Genomic DNA, 26,176 nt, shown 5'->3' on the forward strand with positions numbered 1-26,176 from the left:
TAACTTACTAAGTGATTATCCTAATAAATCTTGTACTCATTTGACACCATACATAGTTATTAGAATATTATTGACTATATTCTCTATGCTGTACTTTATATCCTCATGACTATTCTGTAACTACCAATTTATACTTCTTAATTTCTTCACCTTTTCTACCCATCCCCACAACTTCCCTCCCATCTGGTCCCTCCCATTCTCTGTTCTGAGTCTGTTTCTATTCTGCTTGTTCATTTATTTTGTTTTTAGATTCAGTTGTTGATAGGTATGTATTTATTGCCATTTTATTGTTCATATTTTTTCCTCTTCCTCCTCCTCCTCCTCCTCCTTCAAAAAGACCCTTTAACATTTCACGTAGCACTGGTTTGGTGGTGGTGAACTCCTTTAAATGTTTCTTGTCTGGGAAGCTCTTTATATGCCAGGGCGGGATTGTTATCACATTTTACAGGTGAGGAAACTGAGGCACCGAGAGATTAGATAATGTGATCAAGTTCCATGGTTGTTAGTGGCAAAGCTCCAGAGTCCATGTTCTTAACCATCGTGACATATATTGGTGATTAAGAGAAAATTTGTGAGGAAATTATCCACATTGCAACAAAGGTATATTAAGAGATAAAAGCATGAGTGAACGGTAAGAAACAAGGTGTCATTCCCGAAGTATGGCACAGGAGGCTAAGAATCTGACTCCCCCCACCCCCCTCCGTTTAACAAAAAATTGCAGGCATGATTTAAACAATGAAATCCCTATCTGGACACATCACTCCAAAAGAGCAGAACACCAAGACAGAGATAAATAATTAAAAACCAATGCTACAAAGCCTTGAGCTAGCTTTGAGCTTGACCTCTGCCTTATCCTTAACAATGTAGCACATTCTTTGAGAGCTGAGACCCAGGAGCTACGCCTTTCTTAACTTCTGTCTTCAGTTTCTTCATCCATAAGATGGAGATATAATAGTAGCTTCTTCATAGTGCTGTTATGGGCGTAATTGCATTAACCCATTAAAATGGGAAACAGTGCCTCTCACAGTCTGTAAATATTAATACCTATCTATTAAAGAGTGAATGAGACAGACTCCAAGGAGGAATGGTGGGAGCAGGGAAAATCCCTGAACTGGCAGGCAGGCAACAAGTAGCAGGCAGCGGCTACATTGTAGGTCACAGGTGGGTCTTCACTGGAACTTAATATGCAAAGGACTATTACTGATACACCTTCGCCTGAGCGTTACTGCCACCATCGGTAGCTTCTTCTTCAGATATAAAAATCAGAAGTCTGTGTTATTAAGTGATTAGAGAAGACACATGGATTCTATCATACCATAGAGGAAATATTCCTAGTCATGCTTTCCCTGAAAAGGGGTCTTGGCACATGGTAGAATACAATGAATTGTATAAGCTTCCCGAGAGAGAAATTTGCCGTTGTGTTGAATTGATTTAAACCAGAAGTCTCTCTTCTCTGGGCTTTCAGAATGACATTCCAAACAAGTTAGAAATGAAACTTCGCCGAGCAACTGTTCTGGAGGACTCTTACAGGAGGATTATGGGTGTCAAGAGAGCGGACTTCCTCAAGGCTCGACTCTGGATTGAGTTTGATGGTGAAAAAGGATTAGATTACGGAGGAGTCGCCAGAGAGTGGTTCTTCCTGATCTCGAAGGAAATGTTTAACCCTTATTACGGGTTGTTTGAATATTCTGCTACGTAAGCACCTTTACAGTGACCGTATACAGGCAAAGACATCACTGTCCTAAAAGTGACAGAGTTGTATGGTGCAAGGAAAATGTGTGGTTCACTGTGCCAGAAGGAAGAGGAGCACTAATGTTGTTTCAAAAATAACTTTTTAAATTGTGGCAAAATACACTTAACATAAAATTTACCATTTTAACCATTTTAAAGTGAGTGTACAGTTCATGGCATTAAGTACTCTCACATCGTTGTGCAACCATCAGCACCATCCATCTCTAGAACTTTGCCATCATCCCAGACTGAAACTCCACACCCATTCAACGCTAACCCTCCCAGGCCCTGGCAGCCTCCACTTTACGTTCTGTCTCTGTGAATGTGTCAACTTTAGGCACCGCATATATGTGGAATCATACAGCATTGTTTTTTTGTGACTGACTTAATTCATTAGCATAATGTCTTCAAAGTTTATCTGTATTGTAGAATGTGTCAGAATGTCCTTCCTTTTGAAGGCTAAATAATATCCCATTATGCTATATAGAGGCCCAGTGAATGAAATTTGTGCATGGGTAGGGTCGCTAGCGGTTGCTGGCTGCCAGCCAGGGCCTTCCTTCATTCTGCGCCACCCCTTGGTGGTCAGCGCACGTCATAGAGAGCGATCAAACTCCGGAGGGGACACTTTGCATATTAGGCTTTTATATATAGAGATACCAAATTTTGTTTCTCCATTTATCTTTCAATGAACATTTGGGTTATTGCTCCCTTTTGACAGAAATTACTGTTTTGAAAACCATTAAATCCAGAGGTTTAATATGGTTCTAAAAGAGGTAAACAACTTATTGGTCATATTTAAATTTTTATGTGAAATATAGAGAGGAGCATTTAAATGTGGTTGTCTTTGCAGGGATAACTATACCCTACAGATAAATCCAAATTCTGGATTGTGTAATGAAGATCACCTCTCCTACTTCAAGTTTATTGGCCGGGTAGCTGGAATGGCAGTTTATCATGGCAAACTGTTGGATGGTTAGTATTCAGCTTAAAACTTTCTTATATGTAATTATAATTATTATATTATAATGTAATTATAATGTGATGATCTGATTTCTTTCACTTGGTAATCATTTTTAAAATATTTGCTTTCTTGCAAGGTTTTTTCATCCGCCCATTTTACAAGATGATGCTACACAAACCAATAACACTTCATGATATGGAATCAGTGGTATGTCATTTTCACTTACAATATATAGAGAGAATAATTTTAACAGGCAACTGAATATTTTAAAGAGTTAGCTTTTAAAGATGAAGAAATTAATAGATTATAATGTTCCAAAATATAAATGAACATTTCCCCCAACATTTTATTATGAAAAACTTCTAACATATACTAAGATAAAAAGATTTTACAGTGGACATGTGTGTAGCCACTCTCCAGATTCCACTACTGGCTTTTTATCTATACTTACTTATCACATACCTATTCACCTATTCACCCCTCTATCCATCAATCCATTTTATTTTTCTGATGCATTTCAAAGAAAGTTCCAGATATCAGTAAACTCCCTAAATACTTCAACATGCTGAACAACATTTTAATGTATTTCTCGCATCAACATTTGAATTGTGATCATTTATCATGAATGGCATGTGTTTTCAAAATATCAGTTCAAAGGCAAGTCCTTGAGATTAGGCCACTACAAAGAAACAGAAACGTAAGGATTAAATTCCTCACTATGGCCCATGCTGAATAGCCTCAGACACTGTGTGCACATGGGTTCCAAGACCTCTTCCTCGGCACCAAGTTCACTTTGTGTCCCCTTTCTGTGACTCAATATCAGTGTGAACGGTATAATTCTTTACAAATCATAAGGTTGTACAGTTACTTGAGTTGGTTAATTGAGGTTCTGTATTTGAGGCTATCCTTTAGGTTGGGCCAGGTATAAATAGCAGCCTCCTCACTGCTACTTAAGCAGTACACACGCAGCCTCACAGGCCACGTGAGAAAGGTGCTGTGTGCTCCCGGGTAGCCATGGAAGTTACGATTCATCTGAAAGCTGCTTTATTGAGCTTTAACTGGCTAATAAAATTTTTACCTGCACTGCTTCCACACAGAGATAAAGTTCTAAACTTTTAGCAGGCCCCACTCTATTGATGTATATATTTTTTACTCTCACACGTACTAGTCATCCATCTCTAGCTATACATAAGAAGGTAATATGCTAAGTGTGCGTCCGGGTAATCACATCACGTAGCACCACCCGGCTTCCTCTCCCTAGCAACTAGACTCTGTGCAGTTTCTTCAGCCCAGGAACACGACTTGCTTTATAGCCAGGTGGAAACATTTTACACTGTAACCAAATGTCTGTGAAGCATTTTCCCATGCCTCATCTCATTTGATCCTCACAGAAGTTCTGGAGTTGGTAGATAGGAGACTTGGTGGGATCCTATTTTCTTTCCACTTGCTGGAAAATGGAGATTTAGAAAGCTTAGAAACTTGACCCGACTGAAAAGAAGAAATGGTGGACCTTGAAAATGACTTCAGGTTTTTTCACTGCGCAGAATATAGTCAAACACTGCTGCAGTTAAATATTTTACCCTTTGTTCTCCCTGTGTGATCTACAATAATAATCTGCTTCATGTTGATATTTACTGCTGTGTTGCTGACAATTACCTGAAAGAGAAGTTGGGGTGCTTCACTGGGCTGGAAAAAGCTTAGCTAAACCAGAAAGCAGGTCTAATTAAGCAAGTTTATTCTATATATATAAAAGGCTAAGTTGACTTGCGCATGCACAATACATATAAAGCTCTCACTGGCGCCAATCGCGTGCGTGTGTTCCCATCTGTCATTGTCAATTGTGAATATGGTTGACACTTCTATTATAGAGAAAGGGTGAATAGTGATATTAAAATATTTCTTCTAATTAATTTCCTTTCAATGTGCATGAATTCGTGCACTGGGCCACTAGTCTATAATACATGTGAATGTATGGAAAAGGTGTCCAATGACTTTTTCACCTTTGGCCCCATTATTCCTTCAGACTCTCAGTATACGTCCTTTGCAGGTGCAGGTGTCTTCTTTTTATATGTATACAAATGTTAAATATGTAATTTTCCCCATCTAGGATAGTGAATATTACAATTCACTAAGATGGATTCTTGAAAATGATCCAACAGAACTGGACCTCAGGTTTGTCATAGATGAAGAACTTTTTGGACAGGTTTGTAAACTTTGATGAATTAAAATGGTACATGAATTAATGATACAAATGTTATAACAAGTTTAGACATTAAATAATGTATATACTCAAAACATTTCTGTGCTCTATTTTAAATTTATTTTCCAGTAACAAAAGCTGTCTCTCAGCAAGAATTTCTGCTTTCTTTGACATTTGACTCATTCCGTATTTGTTTTAGTAAAACTAATATTTTAAGTTTTCTTAGTTTTGAATGGATTTAATTTAAAACACCAGGTTTCTGGTGTAACTATAATATGTATATATTTTTTTTTCACTAAACTAACATATGAAGGTGTCATGCTTTATTTTAGACACATCAGCATGAGTTGAAAGTTGGTGGATCAGAAATAGTTGTCACCAATAAGAACAAAAAGGAATATATTTAGTAAGTATTTCGTTAGTGTTTTGCCATACTTAGTAAATACTTTGCTGGAAATAATTTAGTACTTCTTTCCAGGAAGACTCTTTGTCGTTCTCTCTCTTTCCCAGTAGCTGGAGTCACGATGTCGCTTTCTCTCTCTCTAACAATGCCGTATCGCCCACTCAGATTCAGGGTTTACCTGGGGCTTAGCTAGTCTTTATTTTTTGTTTGTTTGTTTCTACAAAGGATAAATATACCTTGAATTTTTTTCTTGATTTGTGTGAAAAAGACAGACTGTTTTGTTTCTTTTAGCCTTGTAATACAGTGGCGATTTGTGAATCGAATCCAGAAGCAAATGGCTGCTTTTAAAGAGGTACTCATCTTCTTTTGTGTGCTCTTCTGTAATTTCAAGGTATAATCCATAAACTGTAAATATTGGGGCTTCTCATATCCGAGAAAAATTAGCACGTGACTTCCCAATTTAATTACATTTTTATATTAACAAAATACTCAGTCATTCAAGAGGTCCATGCAATAAACCTTGACAGTCCCCCCTCCCATTGCCCTTACCTTCCCCAGTCCCACACCTTTCACCTGCAGTGACCTTAGTGAATAAAGGAACGAGAGTGCTGTAAGAATAGTGGGATATGTCATTTGTTTCTTTTCCTGTATGGGATCACACTATACATGTTGGTTTGTGACTTGCTTTCTTATCAGATATTTATTGGAGATCTTACCATGTCAAGAGATATAGCTGTCATTTTTCATGGCTGCATTTTATTCATAATATTAATTCTTAAGTTATTTAAACTTCCCCCAACTGGTAGACATTTGGGCTATTATCAGGGCATTCATTTCTTAAGCTAACTTAAAATTTCCTGTTAAATATTTTTTATATACTTTTTCATTTATTCAATATTGAGCACTGTCTGGTGCTACATCAGGCAAAAAGACATAAGCCGTACTATCAGGGAGCAGAGAATCTAAAACTTGAAATGGACAGACGCAAGCCTGAAGTGCTAGGGAAGCCCAGAAGAGAGGGAGAGACCAGAGTGGGGAGAGTGGAGGTGGGGCAGGGAAGGACTAGAGCAGTGGTTCTCAACCTTCTGGTTGAGAATGCAGTTCCTCATGTTGTGACCCAACCATAAAATTATTTTCGTTGCTACTTCTTAACTGTAATGTTGCTACTGTTATGAATCGTAATGTAAATATCTGATATGCAGGATGGTCTTAGGCGACCCCTGTGAAAGGGTCGTTCGACCACCAAAGGGGTCGCAACCCACAGGTTGAGAACCACTGGACTAGAGGGATTGGCCAGACACAGAAAGGAGGGAAATGCAGTTCTGAGAGAGCAGCAATTGAGACTGACTACACACACTTTAGACAGCAGACAAGCAATTCCAATTCTGGAAAAGAGGATGCAAAAGGTAAAACTAAACCTGGAGAGCTAGCCAAAAAACAGATTGTGAAGGGTCTGTTTGTTAGTTTTCTCGGAAGTCCATTGAGAGGAAGGGAAGTGGTGTTAAGATGCAATATACACTTTAGTCAGACCATTCTGGAAATGATATGCAGTGAATTAGAAGAGGCATGGTCTAGTTGGGAAAGAGCTATAGAATCCAGGTGAAGAATGGATTAGGAACCAAGAAAGTGGTGCTGTGGGTGCATCTGAATGGTCTTCAGGAGGGGAGAAACACAGCATAGGGTGACTAAAGGATGGGTAATTGGGGTGGCAGTATGGATTTGGGAATCGTCTGTGAATGTGTAGTGGAGCTGTGGACCAGATCAGATGGAAAATTCAAAAGAACAGGGAGGTGAAAGAGGCTGGCCACATGTGGAAACCTGGGAACACCAACATTTAAAGGATGGACAGTGAGAAAAGGAGCCTTCAGAGGAATTAGCAAAGGCAGACAGAGACATAAGAGCAAAACCATCAACAGCAAAGTTTCAAGAACAAAGATGTTTTCAACAATATACTGCAGAGAAGTCAAATAAGACATGGAATTAGAAAGTGCTCATTAGATGTAGCTGCAAAGTTGCTTTGACTTTTTCCCAGGACAGCTTCGGGGAAGCAGTGGCATAGAGGTCAGATTGCAATGGGTTGAGGGAAAGACAGAAGGTGAACAAGTAGATCTGATAACATATAACACTGTCAAGAACTTGGCTGTGAAGAGAAGAAAGGGGTGTTTGCTCTTTGGTTTTGTTTTTAATGTAGATATGGCTAGAGTGCACTTAAATGCATGAAGAGTAAGCTGGTAAGAGAAGGAGGTTTAGTGCGGTGACCTTGAGGAAGCAGGTGAAGCACAGAGAGGGAGTGGTACCTCCCTCCACTGCAGTGGGAAGGAGGCCGTGGTGGATGTTGGTGCTGGTTGTACACGGGGAGGTGGAAGGTTGAGTGAATTCCATCCTGCATAATTGCCTCTATGGCTCTCTCACATAGAAATTATCTCCTGTAAAGAAGGGGTGACATTGAGGAGGGGGCTTGAGGAGTACAGGGAAGCTTTAAAATTGCCACTTCGAGGAATCTCTGAGAGAACAGACTAGGGACACATAGCTTCCTGCCAATATTGAAATCCCGGTTGAGTTTAGAGTTGGGTATTGTCAGGGCACTCATTACTTAAGCTAACTTAAAATCTTCTGTTAAATATTTGTCACATAATTTTTCATTTATTCAATATTGAACACTGACGATGTGTCTTGTGCTGTATCAGGCAAAAAAGCATAGCTGTCAGGAAGCAGAGTATCTAAAACGTGAAATAGACAGGCACGAGCACGAATGTGTAATGGTAGATCTGTGTGGATGTGGGGTTGCTCCAGAAGCACCCAGCAGCTAAAGTAGAGGATCGCCCATTGACCCTGCTAACCAGGTTTTTAAATCCATTCTTTCTTCTAGGGATTTTTTGAACTAATACCACAGGATCTCATCAAAATTTTCGATGAAAATGAGCTCGAGGTAAGAAACATTTTTACGTTTAAATGGAAGTTTGGTGCTCGTTATTTTTCTCATCTACAGTTTGACGTTTCTGATTATGTAGCTTCTTATGTGTGGGCTGGGAGATGTCGATGTGAACGACTGGAGGGAACACACCAAGTACAAAAATGGCTACAGCGTCAACCATCAGGTCATCCAGTGGTTCTGGAAGGTAATCGAGAGCTTCTGTTTCCATAAATTACTTTCGATAGATTCGATCAGATTTAACTATACTAGCTACTTTCTCATCCATAAGACAGAATATAGCCCAGCAAAAGATATCTTTGATTTCGTACTATATACCTCTGCCTTCTGGGTATGGTCCAAACCTCCATCCACATTAGTAGGTACTAGTAAGTAAAATGTTCAGAATCTAGCAGATGGCAGTGACAGCTGAAATAAGCACTTAGTTTCTTATTGAAAAGGGACTCTTCCAGAGAACCTGTAACAAACTGCAGTGTATTGTCTAGGACTCCTACGTGGCTCCTTTAGCCCTTTGAGTGCCAACCAATATCCTAGGAACTATGCTAAAATTGCCAAGGCATTTTTGCTGATTTTACAGCAGTTTAGGAAAAAAATTATGAATCGCAAGTAAATGAAGTTACATATTCAAAAACTTAAGGAAACCTTTACTACATTGACATATTTAGCAATATCATCATCACTAATAAAAGCAGACTTAGAACTGGATGCCATTTCGAAGCTTTGATAGCGCTCCCCGCACTTTTGGCGAAAGACAAGAGGAGCGCGATCGCGCTCCCCGGCACTCGAGTTAAATGTGATTTTCAGTCGTATGGAGAAATGTGTATACCACTTAATAAGTATAATTTTTTAAAAACCACGACTCACATCGGAGAAGAAATTTTTGTCACTTTATTAGGCTTACTCTCTTATAAGCCTTGGAAATAAGGTTTTCAAGAACTTTGTAAATGACCCATAAACACAATTTTAACACTTCGGTGTTGGGTGAATTTCCCGCCAAAATATAAGATGGCGCGTTAAAATGCCTATATCTTTTGAAGTATGGGTTCGATTGAAATGAAATATTTGGTAATACGCAGTTACAATCGGCCCGAGTTTACACGTTTCCCGCACTCCACCGCAAATCTATATGAACCGAGTTTAAGACGGCTCCCGCGGAGTACGCGCAATTCACGCGAGCCGACTTAACTCGTTTCCCACAACCCAAGTGTTAACTAAAAGGAACATGCAGATTTACTAAGTGGTCAGTAATGCTCTAACTAAATTCGGACTGCATACTTTTCAGGATAGTTTTGGTGCCTTTTCCCCAATGATAGTCCTAAATGCTGTTTTTATGTTATTCAGGCTGTTTTAATGATGGATTCAGAAAAAAGAATAAGATTACTTCAGTTCGTCACTGGCACGTCTCGAGTGCCCATGAATGGATTTGCCGAACTATATGGTAAGGGTTTTCCATCAGCATTTAAAAATGGGGCAATGCCAGTTGTCATTGTCATGGCTGATTAGTCTTCAAGCCTCTGTCATTCATACAGACGTTTAGCTTAATAAACAAGATTTTTAAATGATTTAATTAGATACACTCAAGTAGGCCAAAATATATGTACACCTTCTAATGAGATTGCAAAGGAGAAAACTGGGACCTGAAATGACTTGAGTTACTTTCCCTCCTTGAATTTTAAATTTCTCCTTCCAATACAGAAAGAGCGTTGCCTGTAATGTGAGTTTAGGGCAGCATGTCAAGTTCCACAGAATGTTAATAAGTGTGCAACAAACAGCAAAGAGTGTCATAGAAGAATACATACGGGGAAATACTGGACTAAACAAAGTTAAACTGGTTCCTTTGGGTCTTCTTCAGAGCCTTTACTGTGGAAAAAAAAAAGCAGATTTTCCAAAGTTACTTGGTCATGGAATCCTTGGGGCAGAGGGGGGCGGGGCAGGATTTGGAGGGTGGAGAGTCTCGTTAAGCTACTATTTCTCAGCCCTGTGGGATATGGGGACTGGGGATAAGAGTGCACCTATCTCTTGCTATTCAGAATAACTATTCATTAAGTTTTCTATAAAGTGAAATTCTGTGCTCTTTTTTTTTAAATCCTCACCCGGGAAATTTTTCCATTGAATTTTAGAGAGAGTGGAAGGGGGGGAGGGGAGAGAGAGAGAGAGAAATATCGATGTCTCACATTGATTGGTTGTCTCCCACAAGCACCCCGGCCGGGGCAGAGGATAGAGCCTGCAACCAAGGTACATGCTCTTGACTAGAATCAAACCCAGGACCCTTTAGTCCACAGGCCAGTGCTCTATCCACTGAGCAAACTGGCCAGGGCTAAAGTGAAATTCTATATAGCCTATCAAACTATTTTCTTATCTATTAACCTCATAGCTCTAGAGGTGTGTTTTGTTATAAAAAAAGGAGAAGGAGGAGGAGGGAGAGGGGGAGGGGGAGGGGGAGGAGGAAGGAGAAGGAGAAGGAGAGAAAAGAAGTACTGTTTCTGATATAGAGCACAGCAATTTGTCTCATATCTTAACATATTGTTTATTGGAATTACATTTATTTTCTTTTAAAGATACCAAGGCTGGCCAGGTAGCTCAGTTGATTAGAATGTCGTCCCAGTACACCAAGGTTGTTGGTTCGATCCCCAGTCAGGGCACATGCAAGAGTCAACCAACGAGTGCGTGGATAGGTGGAACAAGATATCAGTGTTTCTCTCCCTTTCTTTCCCTTTCTCTCTCTCTCTCTCTCTCTCTCTCTCTCTCTCTCTCTCTCACTAAATAAATAAAGAAAGCAAGAAGAACAAGTCATTCAGAGAAAGTATTGCCAAGAGTGGAGCCCCACTCAGAGCAACAAAGGTTAGACTTGTTCAGAGAAGGGGAAGTCGGGGACTGCTGCCTAGGTGGTTGCTAGGCTGACTTTTCCGGGCATATAGAAAGCTCCTGCGACCTGATGGGATTGCTAACCCCCTCTGTCTCCTCCTTGGAAAACCTGATACTGTTAAGCTTCATTTATATTTGCTGGCAAAACCTGTCAAGCTGCTGCCACTTTTTTAGAACAAGCATGTCAAACTCCCAGCCCACGGGCCGCATGCCTCGTTTATTTGGCCCGTGTTGGCCTTTGAGTTTGCCATGCTTGATCTAGAACAGTGATGGCGAACCTATGACACGCGTGTCAGAGGTGACACGCGAACTCATTTTTTTGGTTGATTTTTCTTTGTTAAATGGCATTTAAATATATAAAATAAATATCAAAAATATAAGTCTTTACTATGGTTGCAGATATCAAAAAATTTCTATGTGACACGGCACCCTTAAGTTAAGTTAGGGTTTTTCAAAATGCTGACACGCCGAGCTCAAAAGGTTCGCCATCACTGCTCTAGAATAACCATCCACAGTGAGAAGAATGAGAGGGAGCTTTGCCGCGAGTCAATGTGCTTATTCCCTGCCTCATTGGATTTCTTGGCATTTGTCTTCCTGGTGTTTTCACCTGACTCCCTTTCCTGCCTCTCCTGCTCTGCTGTAGCCATTCCGTAGAGAAAATCATGGCAAACACCCTTTTCATCTCTACCTCCACTTCCTTCTTTTCTGCATCCAGGCCTACAGCCATCCACTGATTTCACAAACTTTGGAATTTGGGGAAAATATCCCACACACAGAGCCAGAGATGTATTAAGATATAAATTCAAGTTATTTTGTATTTACAAAGGACGATGTTGCTACAAAATATTAATATGACTGTGTGATATTATCTAGCCAATGAAAAATATGTTGAGTGTATATAGATTGACTTAGACGGAGTCTTCCCAATGGATTGTTCAGGTGAGAGAATCAAGAGGCTGGGAAATAGATAAGACTTCATATTCTGGAAAACAAATGATGACAAAAGCACTGACGTGTTAACTGTGAACGTAATTGTGATGTGTGAAAAGTAATGCTTTTTGAGAAAACAGGATGGAGAAAAGTATGGAAGGTTACATGTTGGGTTGTCAGCATTGATTACCTGGGAGGTTGGAGGATGTTCAGGATTAGAGGAGGAAGAGCTAAGTGAAAACACCAAAGGAAAAAAGAGTTTCTAGAAATATCCATAATAGAAGGAAAATGTAGCATGTGTAACGTAATCACGTTCTATTTATATGCACATGCACAAAAGATTCATGATGGGATGTTTACTCAGATTTAATAGTGGAATTTGAGGTGATTTTTACATCATATTTTTCTTGATTTAATTTTTGCAGTAAATTTTATAATCAGAAAAAATTAAAGCTGTTTCCAGTGGGACACCTAAAAAAAAGAAAAGAAAATGCTCATTTTCTCTGTGTGCCTGTGAAGGAGGCGGTCCACAGAAGTGCAGGGTGCCCTGGCCCGTGTGGCTCCGTTGGTGGGGCTTCGTCCTGTGCACTGAAAGGTGCCTCTTTGATTCCTGGTCAGGGCACCTGTCTGGTTGCAGGCTCCATCCCTGGTAGGGTGTGTGCAGGAGGCAGCCGATTGATGTTCCACTCTCATATCAGTGTTTCCCCTCCTTCTCCCTTCCTCTCTCTCTCAAAATCAATGTAAAAATCTTTTTTAAAAGGAGTAAAAAAAGAAACGCGGGACTAGGAAACAGCAAAAGCACCTTGGGACATCTCACCCCAGGGGCAGAGTGATTCAGTGGAAAAGGAATCCTCATTCCATGGCTGGGCAATAAATCCTTCTAGCATAGGACAGCCTTCATTTCTTTTAAGTTTTAAAAAACTAGATGAGTTCTCTGTGTGTTTAAGTTCTACAATAGAAAGCGTGAGTTGTGAAATGCCTAGGGTTTCCTGTAAAGAGTAACTGAAACCAAAGCAACTCTTCTTCCTTACAGGCTCAAATGGACCACAGTCTTTTACAGTTGAACAGTGGGGTACCCCTGAAAAGCTGCCAAGAGCCCATACGTGGTAAGCAGATTCTTACACTCTGAGAGAACAAGTTCTCCAAGAGCAAAGTTCTTTTGGTAAAGAAGGCCCCTCTGTGCTATGGAAGAGGAGGGGGGCGGGGGAGAGGAGGGAGGAGGAGGAAGGGGGAGAGGAGGAGGAGGAAGAAGAGGAGGCAGCAACACCAACCCAAGGTAGGTTGGAGCTTGAAGTCCAGGTAGCTGCACAGTGGAGATGCAACGTCAACTGTTGACCCTGTGTTGCCTCCATCGCATGAAGGATGGGTCATGCCGAGAGGGTAGAACATTGACTTTTGGAAGTTAAAGTGACAGAGGAACCCAGACATTGGTGGGGGGAGGGGGGGAGAGGACTTTACCAAAAAGTCCTGGGCAGAGTCCATGCCTAGAGCGCAGTCCTGTATCTTCATTCCCCCCCAGGGATGACACGTCTTTTATACTCGCTTTGTCAGTGCCTGTCATAACCAGTTCCTCTCTGTTTTTCAGCTTTAATCGACTGGACTTGCCACCCTATGAATCATTTGAAGAATTATGGGATAAACTTCAGGTGGCAATTGAGAACACTCAGGGGTTTGATGGAGTTGATTAGATCACAAGTCACAATCTAGGGTGTTGTACTGCCACGTTTTTGTAAGCAACATCTTGACTTAAAATTTTCCGGGGAACTACTAAAACTTAGCCATTGATTCTTCCCAGATATTGGAGAAAATCACATAAATGCTTGAGGAGAAATAGCGTGACGACTTTACCAGTATTTCATCCCCTTTAAAAGAATGTGTTGCATTTACACAGTTGTTTTCATTCTATCTTTAGAGTTCACACTCCAGGACCTAAGTCCTTTGTGCCTGAAATAGTGAATGTGTCCTTAACATTTACCTCTTGTCCAGTATTCGCCAGGCAGTCCTTTCTTAAACTACTGAAATGATAACTGTGAAATATTTGTGATAAGTGTCATGTGTGAAGAGTTGGATGCTTTTTGAGAAGGAAAACCCACATTTGGAAAAGGAGACTTAAATATTGAGTAAACTACACTATATTTAGTGCTGCCTACAGTTATTTATTACTCTGTAGACCTATCTAATGCACCTTACTGCCCAGATTTTTGGAACAACCTTGGAAAGTGTGTTACTATATTTTTAGTCAACTGACTCACTGGCAATAACAACAAAAATTGTTTACTTCTTCATTTTAAAAGTATTTGGTTTTTGTTAATATGTGGTTTTGCTCAACAAAGTGGTGTATAAGACGTGAAGCAAATTCAGATTTGCAGAGGGTGGAAAGTATTAACACCCTCCTCTTGCCGCCATATCCTTATGGTTCATCGGAGTAGTCATCACTCTCATGTTGTAGTTTAGCTCAAAGAATTCCTTCTTCCCACAGTGAGCTAAAGCTCCACAAAGCAGTATTTCTAAGTATGTCTCGAAGAGCTAAGTTCAATGTATAGTACTTGCCTTTACTAGACATTCTTTACACTTGCACAATTATGTAGTAACTCTATGTTTACAGGGTTTATTATGTTTACACATGAAGCTAATTCCTGTAGTTGCCTTTTTATATTTTTAGTATGTCAGTTTAGTCATAAAACCAAATAATTTGTTAAAAAGTAACCAAAGAATAGCTATAATGCATAATTTGTATTAAATTTATTACCACATTTCTTATGCTTTTTAAAAAATATACTGTTTACTTTGAAAGTGATGATGTTTTGCTATGACTCCCAAACTCTTTAGCAAAACGTTACAGATAGAATCCTACTTGAATCAAATTCAAGTACCTGAAAACCACCTCCATCCAACAAACGTGTATGAAATGTCTGCTGTGCACGTAGCACTGTGCGAGGCCCTGGGTGAGGGTCATCAGCTCCCAAGAAATCTAGCTCAGCCCTCATCCACAGGGAACTTGCCAGCGTGTGAAAGCGTTTTTAAACCATCAGTGTAGGGGTGAGCAGAACAAGGCGCAAGGGAACGTGTCTCAGTGTGCCGGCCAAGTAGCGCGCCAAGACTGTGTTTCTATTGGAATGATTCTATAGAAAACGCTCTTGCGAAAAGTTAAACCTGTTTCTCAGTATGGTATCTTGGGGATTTAGGAATCATTGTAAATATCCTATAAGTGTTATGAATCCTCTTAAATACATATGTGTACATATCCTCTGAGAGTTGTAAGAAGTGCTTCTGGCTATTGGTTTAAGTTGGTTGGTATAAGATAGTTACCTGCTGGCCCCTGGTAGGGATCTCGCACGTAACAGTAGCAAAACCACTTTCCAAACAGCTCAGCTTCGGGGAAGGAACTCACAGATCACTGCTCTCTGTGTTTCATCTCCACTTGGGCTAACCAGCGTTCAGGCAAGATCAGCAGGCAGGTGTAGTCCGTAATTTTATCACTCACCTGCTGTTTAAACTGAAGCAACTTATTCAGCCTCTCTGGGCTCCCTGTCAAATGGGAATCATCATGCCCACCCTCGGCGCCACGTCAGATGGCTGTTTCGGAGAGGTGTCTTGTAAAGTATTCTATAGAAGAGGCTTTGTGTCGGCCATCAGATTTTGTCAAATCAGGCGTGGACACTAACTATACTCCCAAAGAAGGATCTCTTTATTTAAAAATAAACGGACTGCTAATAGACAAGGAAGTAGGAACATCTCTGATACCGAATACATACACACATACATGCATACATATGTTTAACGATGCATGGGTCTCACCATCAGAATCCATTGTCTTCACGTCAGCAACGTAATTAACATGGGCCAGTAAATTTTGGAATGTTCTCATTATGTAGAACTGAATGTGAAAACTAGTTTTGTTCAGACAGAATTTTACCACCTGAGTGCTTAAATGTCACTTCTGTAAAATACCATAGCCGATATCAGAGCTTGAGAAAATATAAAGCTCGCTGTTCATCTGATGTTCATTTGGATGATCCTGTAATAAGACCAGGGTGTTAATAAGACCAGACTCACTCCCATCAGCCCCCAGCCACAGGCCATCATCCCTCTGTCTCCCAGCGGTGGGCTGACAGTCTGGGAGGAACCTGTATCCAGCAACACAGACAGAACAGCATCTCTCATGCATCTTATGGCTGGAGAGTAGGTAGGGTCATTTTATTAAAGCAAGGAGATCATATTTTTCTAGAAATGATAAGCACACAATTTTAGCCTATATTTTCTCTGTAATCAAACAAATTTTAACATCGACATAAAATTGTATTACAAATGCATTTCCTCCTAACTGAAATTTAAATGCTATTTGTTTTCATTCTTTATTTATAATACTAAAATTATTCCATATAATTATTAAGTTAAACACAATTTGTCTGATTCTAAGCCATTTGACCTTGTTTTTAAAAATCCAATATGGTAAATCTATATATATCAAGATTAGTGTATCAACGTTTATTGAATACTTTAAAGTATAAAATCATTTTTTAAAGATCTTGATGCCTCAAATAAAGTTCTATTCTCATTAAAAAACAAAACAAAACTGTGATTCCTTTTAAATAGAAATGCCTCCAAGCCAGTGTTCTGGGTGACGTCTCCTGGCCTAGTTCTTTGCAGCAACACAGATGGGATTCTCGAGACAATTCTGCATTTATATCTGATGAACTAACATCATGACATATTACACACTATTAACCATAGGTAGTCTCCACTTTACAAGCAGGTCATGTTCCAAAAGTCTGATTGTTAGTGAGATATCCAGAAGACAAAATAATGAAGTTACAAATGGACTGGATTTCAGGCACTGCCTGCTGGTCATTAAAAAGGCCAGCCTTTAACCTAACGGTTGTCGACAACATCGTTTCTATGAGAAGAGGAGTTCTGAGAGTTAATTCAGAACTGAGGATCTTTGCCTCCTTCGTCTTGGGCACCTGGAAGTGTCCCAGCTAGAAAGGAATCCACTCCCCTCCCTGCGCCAGCCTTTTGTTTCTGCTAAAATCCAGAGATTCCTTGGGACTCAGGCCACCGCCTTCTCTGCTTCCACCCCTCTCCTCCGGTGCTAACCAGCTCAAGCATTGGCTAGCCCACACCATTCATCACCTAAAAACAAAGGGCTTCTGTAGCTTTTCGTTTTTGAAAGTTAAAGATGATCACTACCTTAGCACCCGTGTAGGTGCTGCTAGTCTCTTCTCCTGCACTCTGTTCCGTGCAGTCCCTCCAGCCCCCGCCAGTGTTTCCTTTCAGGTCAACAAATCTGATCAGGTTACTCTACAGTCAGAACACCTCTGGGAGCCCCTCAGAGCCAGAAACAAAGCAGCCCAAACCTGTTGGCATGAAGTGCAGTCTGTCCTCTATGAGTTCCACCTTCTATCATCCTCACCCAGGCACTCGTGCTCCACCGGAACCAGCCCCTCTCCAGCCCCTAATCATCTCAGTGTCCGTGCCTGCTTTCATCCCTCACTTGAGAAATCACTCCTTTTGGGCCAGTGGAAAGGGGCTGTTTGATACTTACTTGCATGAATGGTATTTCAATGGTATTGCAATTCTTTTTTTACATAATTGACTCCCACACCCTTTTGGGTAGCTTGAGAACAAAGACTACTTTGTATACATCTTTTTAATATGTTCATTTACCAACACGTAAATATTTGATAAATTGACGATCTGATGAGTACTGTTTGTGTATACAATCCATTCAATGCACATGTTCTGAGCACCAGTGTCCCCAGCACTGTACAACATGCAGGAAGTTCCGTGTTTAGGGGGACATTGGGGTCTAAATAAATACACAGAGTTTGATTGAGATCCTGCTGAGAGCCCGGGTCTGCAGTAAACATTTAAGTGTATCCCATTTAATCTTCATGAAAACTCAGCGAGGTGGGTTTTATAGGCTCAAGAAGGGCAAGTAATTCACCTGAAGCCACACAGCTTGCACACTCAGTGGATTATGAACTACTACAACAACAAAAACTATGGAATCCAACAAATTATCAAGGTGTATTTGTTTTCTACTGCTGCATAACAAATTCCGTACTATGAATTTAGCAGCTAAAATCAACACCCCCCCTTTTTTTTATTGATTTCAGAGAGGAAAGGAGAGGGAGAGAGAGAGAGAACATCAACGAGAGAGAATCATGGATCTGCTGCCACCAGCATGCCCCCTACTGAGGACTGAGCCTGCAATCCGGGTGTGTGCCCTGATCAGGAAATGACCTGTGATCTCCTGGTTCAGAGGTTGATGCTCAACCACTGAGCCACGCTGGCAGAGCACAGCACCCATTTTTTATCTCACAGGTCATTAGCTTAGAGTCTACGTGGGCTCAGCTGGGTTCTTTGCTATGGTCTCACTCGGCCAAAATCAAGTTGTCAACCAGTTGGGCTCTTATCTGCTTCCATGATACCTTCAGGTTGTTGACCGAACCCAAATCCTTGTGGCTTAGGTCCCCATTTTCTGGCTGGCTGTCAGCTGGAGCCACTCTAAACTTCTAGATGCCACATACATTCGTCATCATTTGGCTCCCTCTATCATTCAATCCTTATGCTCAGGGTCTCCCCTATGTCCCCTCCTGTGTAACCTTCTGCCACCGGGTAGAGAGGGTTCTCTAGTTTTCAAGACTCACTTGAATAGATTAAGCCCGCCCCGATAATCTCCCCTTTTGAAGGTCCACTGTGCCATAGGCGTGACAAGCAGGGAAGTGAGGTCTTAGCACATTCACAGGTTGCATGGATTGGGGGCTTAGAACCCTTGGGGACAATTCCTAGAAATGTTGCTTCCCACATAATGTAAGCATAGCAACAGATTATGGAGATTCAGTTTGAAAAGCACTTAAATATATCTAATTTTGGAGCGCACAGTTCAGTTTTTCATTCTCAGCCAATGAAAGGTAAGATAAACTAATGCTAATATCAGCCAGTAAGATTCAAACCACAGCTGCTGTAGATTCACAAGTCACTATCCTCAGATGAGCTGCTGGTTTGTGTTTTTCTCAGCAGCATCAAGGATGAATTGGCCTGAAATTAGATTCAACTCATCCTTAGGAGAGTCCTTATTATTTAAACAGAAATGAAAGGTCGCAGCTGCTCTTTTTATTTATTTAAAGGGTTGGTATTCTTTCCAATGAAATCATGTTCTGGATAATGACATGGGTGCAAATCAAAATAGAACAAGAAGGGAAGAAAGCCGTTTGCAGCCCACAGTGGCTGGTCATTTGCCATCCTTCCATCTCCAGGAAGGAAGGTGAGCAAATGCCCTGGTCCCTAGGAGGCCCTGGGCAATCAGGCAAGTCTGGAGCAGAGTTTTCTCTTTGGAAAGCTAATCGGAGATTAACGCCATAACTGTAGGTTCATGAACATACTCGGTTCATCATTTAGATTCTCATTTAACTTCTCTTATGAAAAATAGTCAATTATTAGCAAGGCAAATACCATACCTTCCTGAGAGTTTTCTGTAACACATATATTTTATAAATGAGAAACTCAAGCATATTCTCTCAAATTAATATGAAGTAATGAGCACAGTGATCTAAGGGTGACTTCAGTTCAAACAAACCACATTTTCAGTGATGCTGGAGTTGAAAACTAGGATCCAAATGAATGACTTCGTTAAACTCCGTCATTGGGCATTAGACCAAGTGCAGCATAAAGATTCTTCCAGATTTACCCAGCCAGTATGATTCAGCAGTTGAGCTTCGACCCAGGAACCAAGAGGTGGGTGGTTCGATTCCGGGTCAGGGCACATGCCCGGGTTGTGGGCTTGATCCCCAGTAGGGGGCATGCAGGAGGCAGCAGATCAAATCAATGATGTTCCTCTCTCATCGATGTTTCTATTTCTCTCCCTTCCTCTCTTTTTAAAAATCAATAAAAACGTGTGTGTGTGTGAAAATTATATATATATATAATTATATATATATATATATATATATATATATATATATATATATGAAGATTCTTCCAGGCTTGATGCTGGTGAAATATGTTATGGTCATCCAAAAATCCAACAGGGTGACCCAGTTCTCAGTGATAAATGAGTAGTTGCCAACTGGGTTTCCTTTTTCAGTACTGCTGATTGTTGGAATGGTGTATTGCTTGTGCATATATATGTTGATGGCGGGCTTTAAGCTATGAGGAATTCTGTCATGTTTTATCCTTTTCTTCAAAAGAAGTGTGAGAAGGGGAAAAAGAAAGCTCTATGAACTCAGTCACTACCAGGATTCAATATCTGTGGTTGCCCCAAAGACTCAGTTTACATACTTGTCCCATTGGCATCTGGGGACAATGTAGATAGGAATTTGGGGTTATCATCAATATCTCTAATAACTAATTTAAGCATTGCCAGGGCAGGAAAGACAAAACATGTAGCACATCCTGCAAACCTTTGGAAGGTGTATGAGGACATACTTAAGTCCTCATCCTGAGCCGAGCCTGTTCAATAGAAATATAATGTAGGTGACATCTGTAATTTTAGGTTTGCTAGAAGCACATTTTTAAAAGGAAGAGAGAAGTAAATTTACTGATAAGAATATATTTTATTTAACCCAACATATTTAAAATGTTACCATTTCAGCACGTGATCAATATAAGGTTGTTAATGAGGTGTTTTTCATTTTTTGGTACTAGGTCTCCAAATGCATTATATGTATTTGTATTTTATGCACACAGCATATCTCAACTCAGAATTGGCCACATTTCAAATAGGCACATACAGCTGGTGCTACCATATTGGACAATGGGAATTGTGGCTGCAGGTCATGCTTCGACACAGCAAAAGGGAATTGAGAATTAGCTAGACATGGCTCTCTGGGTGATGTGCTAAATTAGCCTGCTTCCTCCAGGCAACTCCAGAGACTTGGAAGAAGTTCCTCCCGGAGCGCCAACCATGGAAAGCTGAACCACATCCTAGACCAGCGGTTCTCAACCTGTGGGTCGCGACCCCTTTGGCGGTCGAACGACCCTTTCACAGGGGTCGCCTAAGACCATCCCGCATATCAGATATTTACATTATGATTCATAACAGTAGCAACATTACAGTTATAAAGTAGCAATGAAAATAATTTTATGGTTGGGTCACAACATGAGGAACTGTATTTAAAGGGCCAGAAGGTTGAGAACCACTGGCCTAGACCGTTGTTCTGTGGCAATTCCAAATTTTACATTTAGGAGCTAGGGATGGTGGTCTGGTTGAAAGGGGAGCTGTGTTTACACTGTAAGCACACTGTTTCCACTTAGATTGTATGTTTCCTAAGGATGGCTTGGGAGAGAGCTGATGCAGATGGTGGGGAGGGAAGCTAAATCCCCAAGTCACCCCTGAGGCCTGCTCCCCAGTGCTGAGGTTGTCCCCAGCAGTGATACTGAGGGAGTCCCATTCTGAAGGTCATGGAAGCTGGGGCAGAAGCCAACATATGGGAATCGTTGGCACTAGCGCCCTCTGTGAAGCGCTAGATCTAGGACCTTGGTAGATCATCACCAGAACAGGCTAGGGGGCCAGGGAATGGGGTGGTTTATCAGAAAGAAACAGCCAGAAATGGGAGGGCGACAGTGAGGCTGGACAACCCCGGGGGTAAGGCCACTGCAGAGGAAGGAACTCCGTGGGGTCGCAGGGGGTCACCTGGGAGAGAACCTCTTTGACACCGGGGGGAAGGCAGACTGTGGGAGAGACATCTGTTTGTTTTCTCTGGTGCAAAGAGAATAACAAAATGCGATCAGGAGGCTAATAGAGTGCAGATGGAGAACCTCTGGCTGAGAGCTCAGTCCAGCGAAAGGCTTTGAACTGGAACCAGCCTCTCATTTTCAGCAGTGCGTGTGGCCCGCGAAGAAGAAAGAGTGAAATACAACAAGAGACTCCTCGGGGATAATTATGAGTTACCCCCGGCGGGTGAAAACGCAGTGGTTACATGGGGCTGGAGAAACTGTAAGGGTTTGATCATGAAAGGCCTTCCATTCGATGCGAAGGAATCTGGTCAGTGGGAGCAATTCAAAAGTCACAAATCAAAGAATGTGTGATGTGGTGTGAACTTGGGAGAGCTCCTGGTGCCTGTTTAGGGCGGCAAGTCGGGGGACAGGTGCTAGTTGCATGTATTCCAGTGACACAGGTGAGATGGTTGCATCTGAACCCAGGTAGAGACACTGGTGTGGAAAGAGGCGGGGAGGTTGAACTGGCCCCGGTTGTTGGTAGAAAGGGGCGAGGAGGGAGAAGGCAGGCGTCTAGGCTGCACCTACTGTGACGTCCAGATGGGAGCAGCTGGCCTGGTGCTGGTGCTGCCGCTGGAGCTGAAACAGGGGGGCTATTGACTTTGCAGGTGTGACCTCCAAGGGGAGGCATCGGTGGCAGTTAAGGATCTAAGGGGGGTAGAGGTCTGGAGGTTATCAGCAAAGAGCTGTGAGCCTGTGAGGCCACATTACCTGTGCAGCAAACCAAGAGAGCTGCTCTGAATCATCAACATCATTTCTGATGAGTTAATTTTAAGATTCTTCGTATTTAATTGAATACGTGGTTTGGGGGAAGATTACAAACAGTATACTTGTGTTTTTTCTAGCCAAAACCAAGCTTTTAGGTTTTCCCCCTCTTTGTTAGGTATCCCAGGACCTGTAATTATTATTTCTCAACAGATACACTTTTTTTCTTAAATTTTATTTGTTAACCTTCACCCGAGGATATGTTTTTCATTGATTCTAGAGAGAGAAAGGGAGAGGGAGAAAGAGAGAGAAACATTGATCGGTTGCATCCTATACTTGGCCTGACCGGGGACTGAAGCCACAACCTGGGGATTGTGCTGCCTGGAATCCAGCCCATGACCCTGCAGTGCACAGGACGACACTCTAACCAACGGAGCCACCCCAGCCAGGGCAGGACCTGTGATTATTGCCAACAATTTTCTCCACTGGGTGCTCCCTGCTCCTCCATATGTGGGCACACACCTGAGCCAGATGCCTGTGGGTGACCTGGACTCCCACCCCCACTTCGCCTGGGCCAGGCCTCATTTCACTTTGCTCCATCCCATCCCAGACCTTGCCTGTGCCCCCACCGAGAATTTGGCCTCCTCCTCTGCACTTTAGCATCCAGGTGCCAGCAGGCTGGGAGCCCTGGGCACTCCAGCCCCACGTGCGGGTCACTTCACCGATGGGAAACAGCTGCTGCTGCTCGAGAGAGCGGTGGGCGGGGACACGGAAACAGGACAGGAGGCCGAGGAGGGAGAATCCTGGGGAAGAGGAGGTAGAGACTGGGGGTGAGTTAGGGAGCGGGGAGCAGGCTGCACCGCAGGGATGGGACCAAGGCCGTGTGTCACAAGCAGCCCCTGGTGGAAGCCTGGCAGCTCCAGCACAGAGAGCAGGTAAGGGGCCAAGCCCAGGGGGTGAAGAAGCCCCTCCTCTATACCTTTGTACCCCAATGACCCCGATGCCCCAAGTGACTAAACTTAGGTCCCTCTCGGGGCTGGCCTCCCAGCAGGAGTGGTGAGATTCAAGGGCAACTGGGTATATGCCTCTCCCCGCCAGGCACACACCTTTTTGCTGATGACTGAACTTATCTTAAAAGCAAATAGGACCTTTCACTTCCACACATAAAAGGCTGAAGTTATAATACAAAGGGGGAAGTTTCCTGACCCCAAATGTGTTCACAGTAAAGTGCCGGTGACTGAGGGGGGAGTCCCACCCCTGAGAGAGGTGAAGGGGACGCCTCCCCGCTGCAAAGGGCCCTGGAACGGGAGGCTGAGGGCCTGGAGGACGGAATTCCCAGCCTCGCCCTTGTCTCCTGGGCCCGGTTCACTGAGACCAGCCTCAGCGCCGGAGGCCTGGCGAGCAGAGCCCCTGGTGTGGGCAGGGGCGGTCCTGGGCAGGGTCCCTGCTTGCGCATCTCATCTGTGAGGTCACTGGACTGTTGTGTGGAAGCGATTCACCGTCTCCACGCCGCAAGGACTTCCCAGTGCTGAGTTCTCGGAGGAGCCTTCTATTCATGGGCAGGGACTCAGGGAACAGATAGGCTTACGTGCGAAGGGACAGATGGAACGGGAGGCTTTCTTCCCTGTGTGGATTCCCTACTTACACCTAACGGACGCCCCTCCCTGATCTACAGCATCTTTTCCAGAGTGACAGCACCTCTCCCTTTGGCTCAGCTCCTCCTCCATCTCCTCGGCCTCCCCTGCCGCCGTGTGGGGACGGCTCCCTTCCCGCATCTGTCTGTCTGCCCGGGGATGGGGGCTTGGAAGTCATTTCAGCTGGTGGAGCCCCATTTCTCAGCCTTTTCAAATGATGTAACCCACACACACCTGTGGCTGCAATGGCGGCTCTGCCCCTGAGTGAGTGGGTAGTTTTTAGCCCATGAGGAACGTGTCTGCACGCTCTCCAACGCCCCCTCTTCCTAATCAGGACGCTGGAAAGTACTGGGAGGCGGAGTTCACCGAACCCCCCAGAACAGCCCTTACTTAGACTTCAAGTTCTCTCTATGTGTCTTCACATTTATTGTCTCTCCATTCAATGCCGGTAAAGGAGGCGGGGCGCGTGCCATTCGTCTCATTTGACAGCTCAGAGAGGAGAAACAAGACCCAGCAAGGGTTTGCTGTGCTCACGGTAAATCGGGAGCAGACCTGGATCTGGAAGGGAGCCCCTGTGGGTGGTCCCTGACCCAGGCTTCATGGCCTCAGGGCTGCCTCTCAGGCCTCATGAGCTCACCTGACCCTCCTACGCCCGACCTGCAGGTGATGCCTGAGGCCGCCCCTCCACGGGGAGGATCAGCCACCAGCCAGGGACCCCCTCGCTCCAGACAGAGAGGGTGTGGGCCAGCTGAGTCAGGCCGTCCAGCCTGAGCCAGGGACTATGTGCAGTAGGAGCCAAGGAGATTGGCATCTTTCTAGAAACTTGTTAGGTTCTTTAACTGGGATTTGTGGTAAACAACATTCTCCAAATAACAAGTGTCGGCAATGGACAAGATTTTCTAGTTAAACTTTACAACTGGTTAGAAATCTCAGTATCAAGGTGCTTTGGGTAGAACACCACACCTCCCTCACAGAGGGGCTTGCTCTAACTTCTCTACGGGGGTGGCCGAGTCGGGGTCTGTGTTCGCAGACCTGTGTGTCTTGATCAAATCTTTGGTCATTCTCTGTCCTCTGTGGGGGTGTGAGGGTAGGAAGGGTGTGTGTGTGTGTAAGTCTGTGCAGCACACCAGCGCTGATTATTCTATTACATGGGCGTTGCTGTCCTAGCTACAGTCCTTACACACTTTCTCTTTTTCCTCAGTCTGTTGAGAAGATATTTGTCCAGATCATTGACTCCATTGGTTATGGCAGCCTCCCTCTCCCCATCTTCAAGAAGGGAGACGCTGTTTATCTTTCTTGAGAAATTTTGTGGTTTAGGTGGGAAAGGTCTGGCTCCCTGCAGGGCCCTGAGAGGAAGATCCAAGAAAGAAAATAAACCTGCATTTGTGGCATTTCCTGGCTGCCCCAGCATTTCTCTGCAACTGACATTGATAAAATTTCATCAAAGGCGTTGGTCCATCAGGCTACAGTCTTTTAAAGCATCATTTACTGTGGGAGTCACATTAGCATTTAAAATATTGCTCTTTTATTCTGCATAGAATGTGACATATATTATCTCCATTTTGCATGTTATCACATTCCTGACAACGCAACACAGCCCCTGAAATCATTGAAAAACAATTTTAAAATCTGGTTTTGACACTCTTGACAGACACAAAAGCATTCTGGAACAAATAAAGAGACCTCCTACTCTTACATAGTATGATTCAACATTATAAAGATGTTGTTTTCCCTAAGTTAATTAAAAAATCTAATGGATTACCAGTAAGCTTTTTCAGACAATTTGATTTTTTAAAAAGGCCAGGAAAACACTTGAAAAAGAATAACAACAGAGATGTCTAGTCCTACTAGACATTAAAATATACCATAAATCCTCTGTAATTAAAAGTGTGGTAGTGCCACATGAATACACAAATTGACGGGTAAAATAGAATAGAAAGCCCAGAAATAGACACAAGTACATATGGAAATTTAGCAGATGGTTAAAGGTGGCATCTAAAATAGGACAAAGATGGGCATTTTAATAAATGCTATTAAAAAAGCAAAAAACCAAAATGCCCATCCCCTAATGCCACAATTTCCAACCTTTTTCATC

The 26,176-nt window shown here is 42.6% G+C and overlaps 1 protein-coding gene across 4 annotated transcripts in view; it reads left to right on the forward strand.

Annotated features, from left to right (window-relative positions):
* The window catches only part of NEDD4 (neural precursor cell expressed, developmentally down-regulated 4, E3 ubiquitin protein ligase), a 117,721-nt gene extending 101,128 nt beyond the window's left edge, over nt 1–16,593 (forward strand). The window contains exons 19-29 of one of the 4 annotated variants that reach the window (XM_006085921.3): nt 1,466–1,695; nt 2,582–2,703; nt 2,829–2,899; nt 4,800–4,895; nt 5,225–5,298; nt 5,587–5,647; nt 8,165–8,224; nt 8,307–8,414; nt 9,569–9,665; nt 13,056–13,128; nt 13,608–13,938. In XM_006085921.3, the coding sequence (XP_006085983.1) occupies nt 1,466–1,695; nt 2,582–2,703; nt 2,829–2,899; nt 4,800–4,895; nt 5,225–5,298; nt 5,587–5,647; nt 8,165–8,224; nt 8,307–8,414; nt 9,569–9,665; nt 13,056–13,128; nt 13,608–13,710 (1,095 nt within the window). In that variant the 3' untranslated portion in view covers nt 13,711–13,938. Of the gene's footprint in view, nt 1–1,465; nt 1,696–2,581; nt 2,706–2,828; nt 2,900–4,799; nt 4,896–5,224; nt 5,299–5,586; nt 5,648–8,164; nt 8,225–8,306; nt 8,415–9,568; nt 9,666–13,055; nt 13,129–13,607 lie in introns of those variants that run through there. The other 3 variants (XM_006085917.3, XR_002828533.1, XM_023751619.1) reach the window with 3 other exon arrangements.
* The last annotated feature ends 9,583 nt before the right edge of the window (nt 16,594–26,176 follow it).

The sequence above is a fragment of the Myotis lucifugus genome, unplaced genomic scaffold (genome assembly GCF_000147115.1).
Source record: "Myotis lucifugus unplaced genomic scaffold, Myoluc2.0 scaffold_23, whole genome shotgun sequence".
In the NCBI taxonomy this organism is placed as follows: Eukaryota; Metazoa; Chordata; class Mammalia; order Chiroptera; family Vespertilionidae; genus Myotis; species Myotis lucifugus.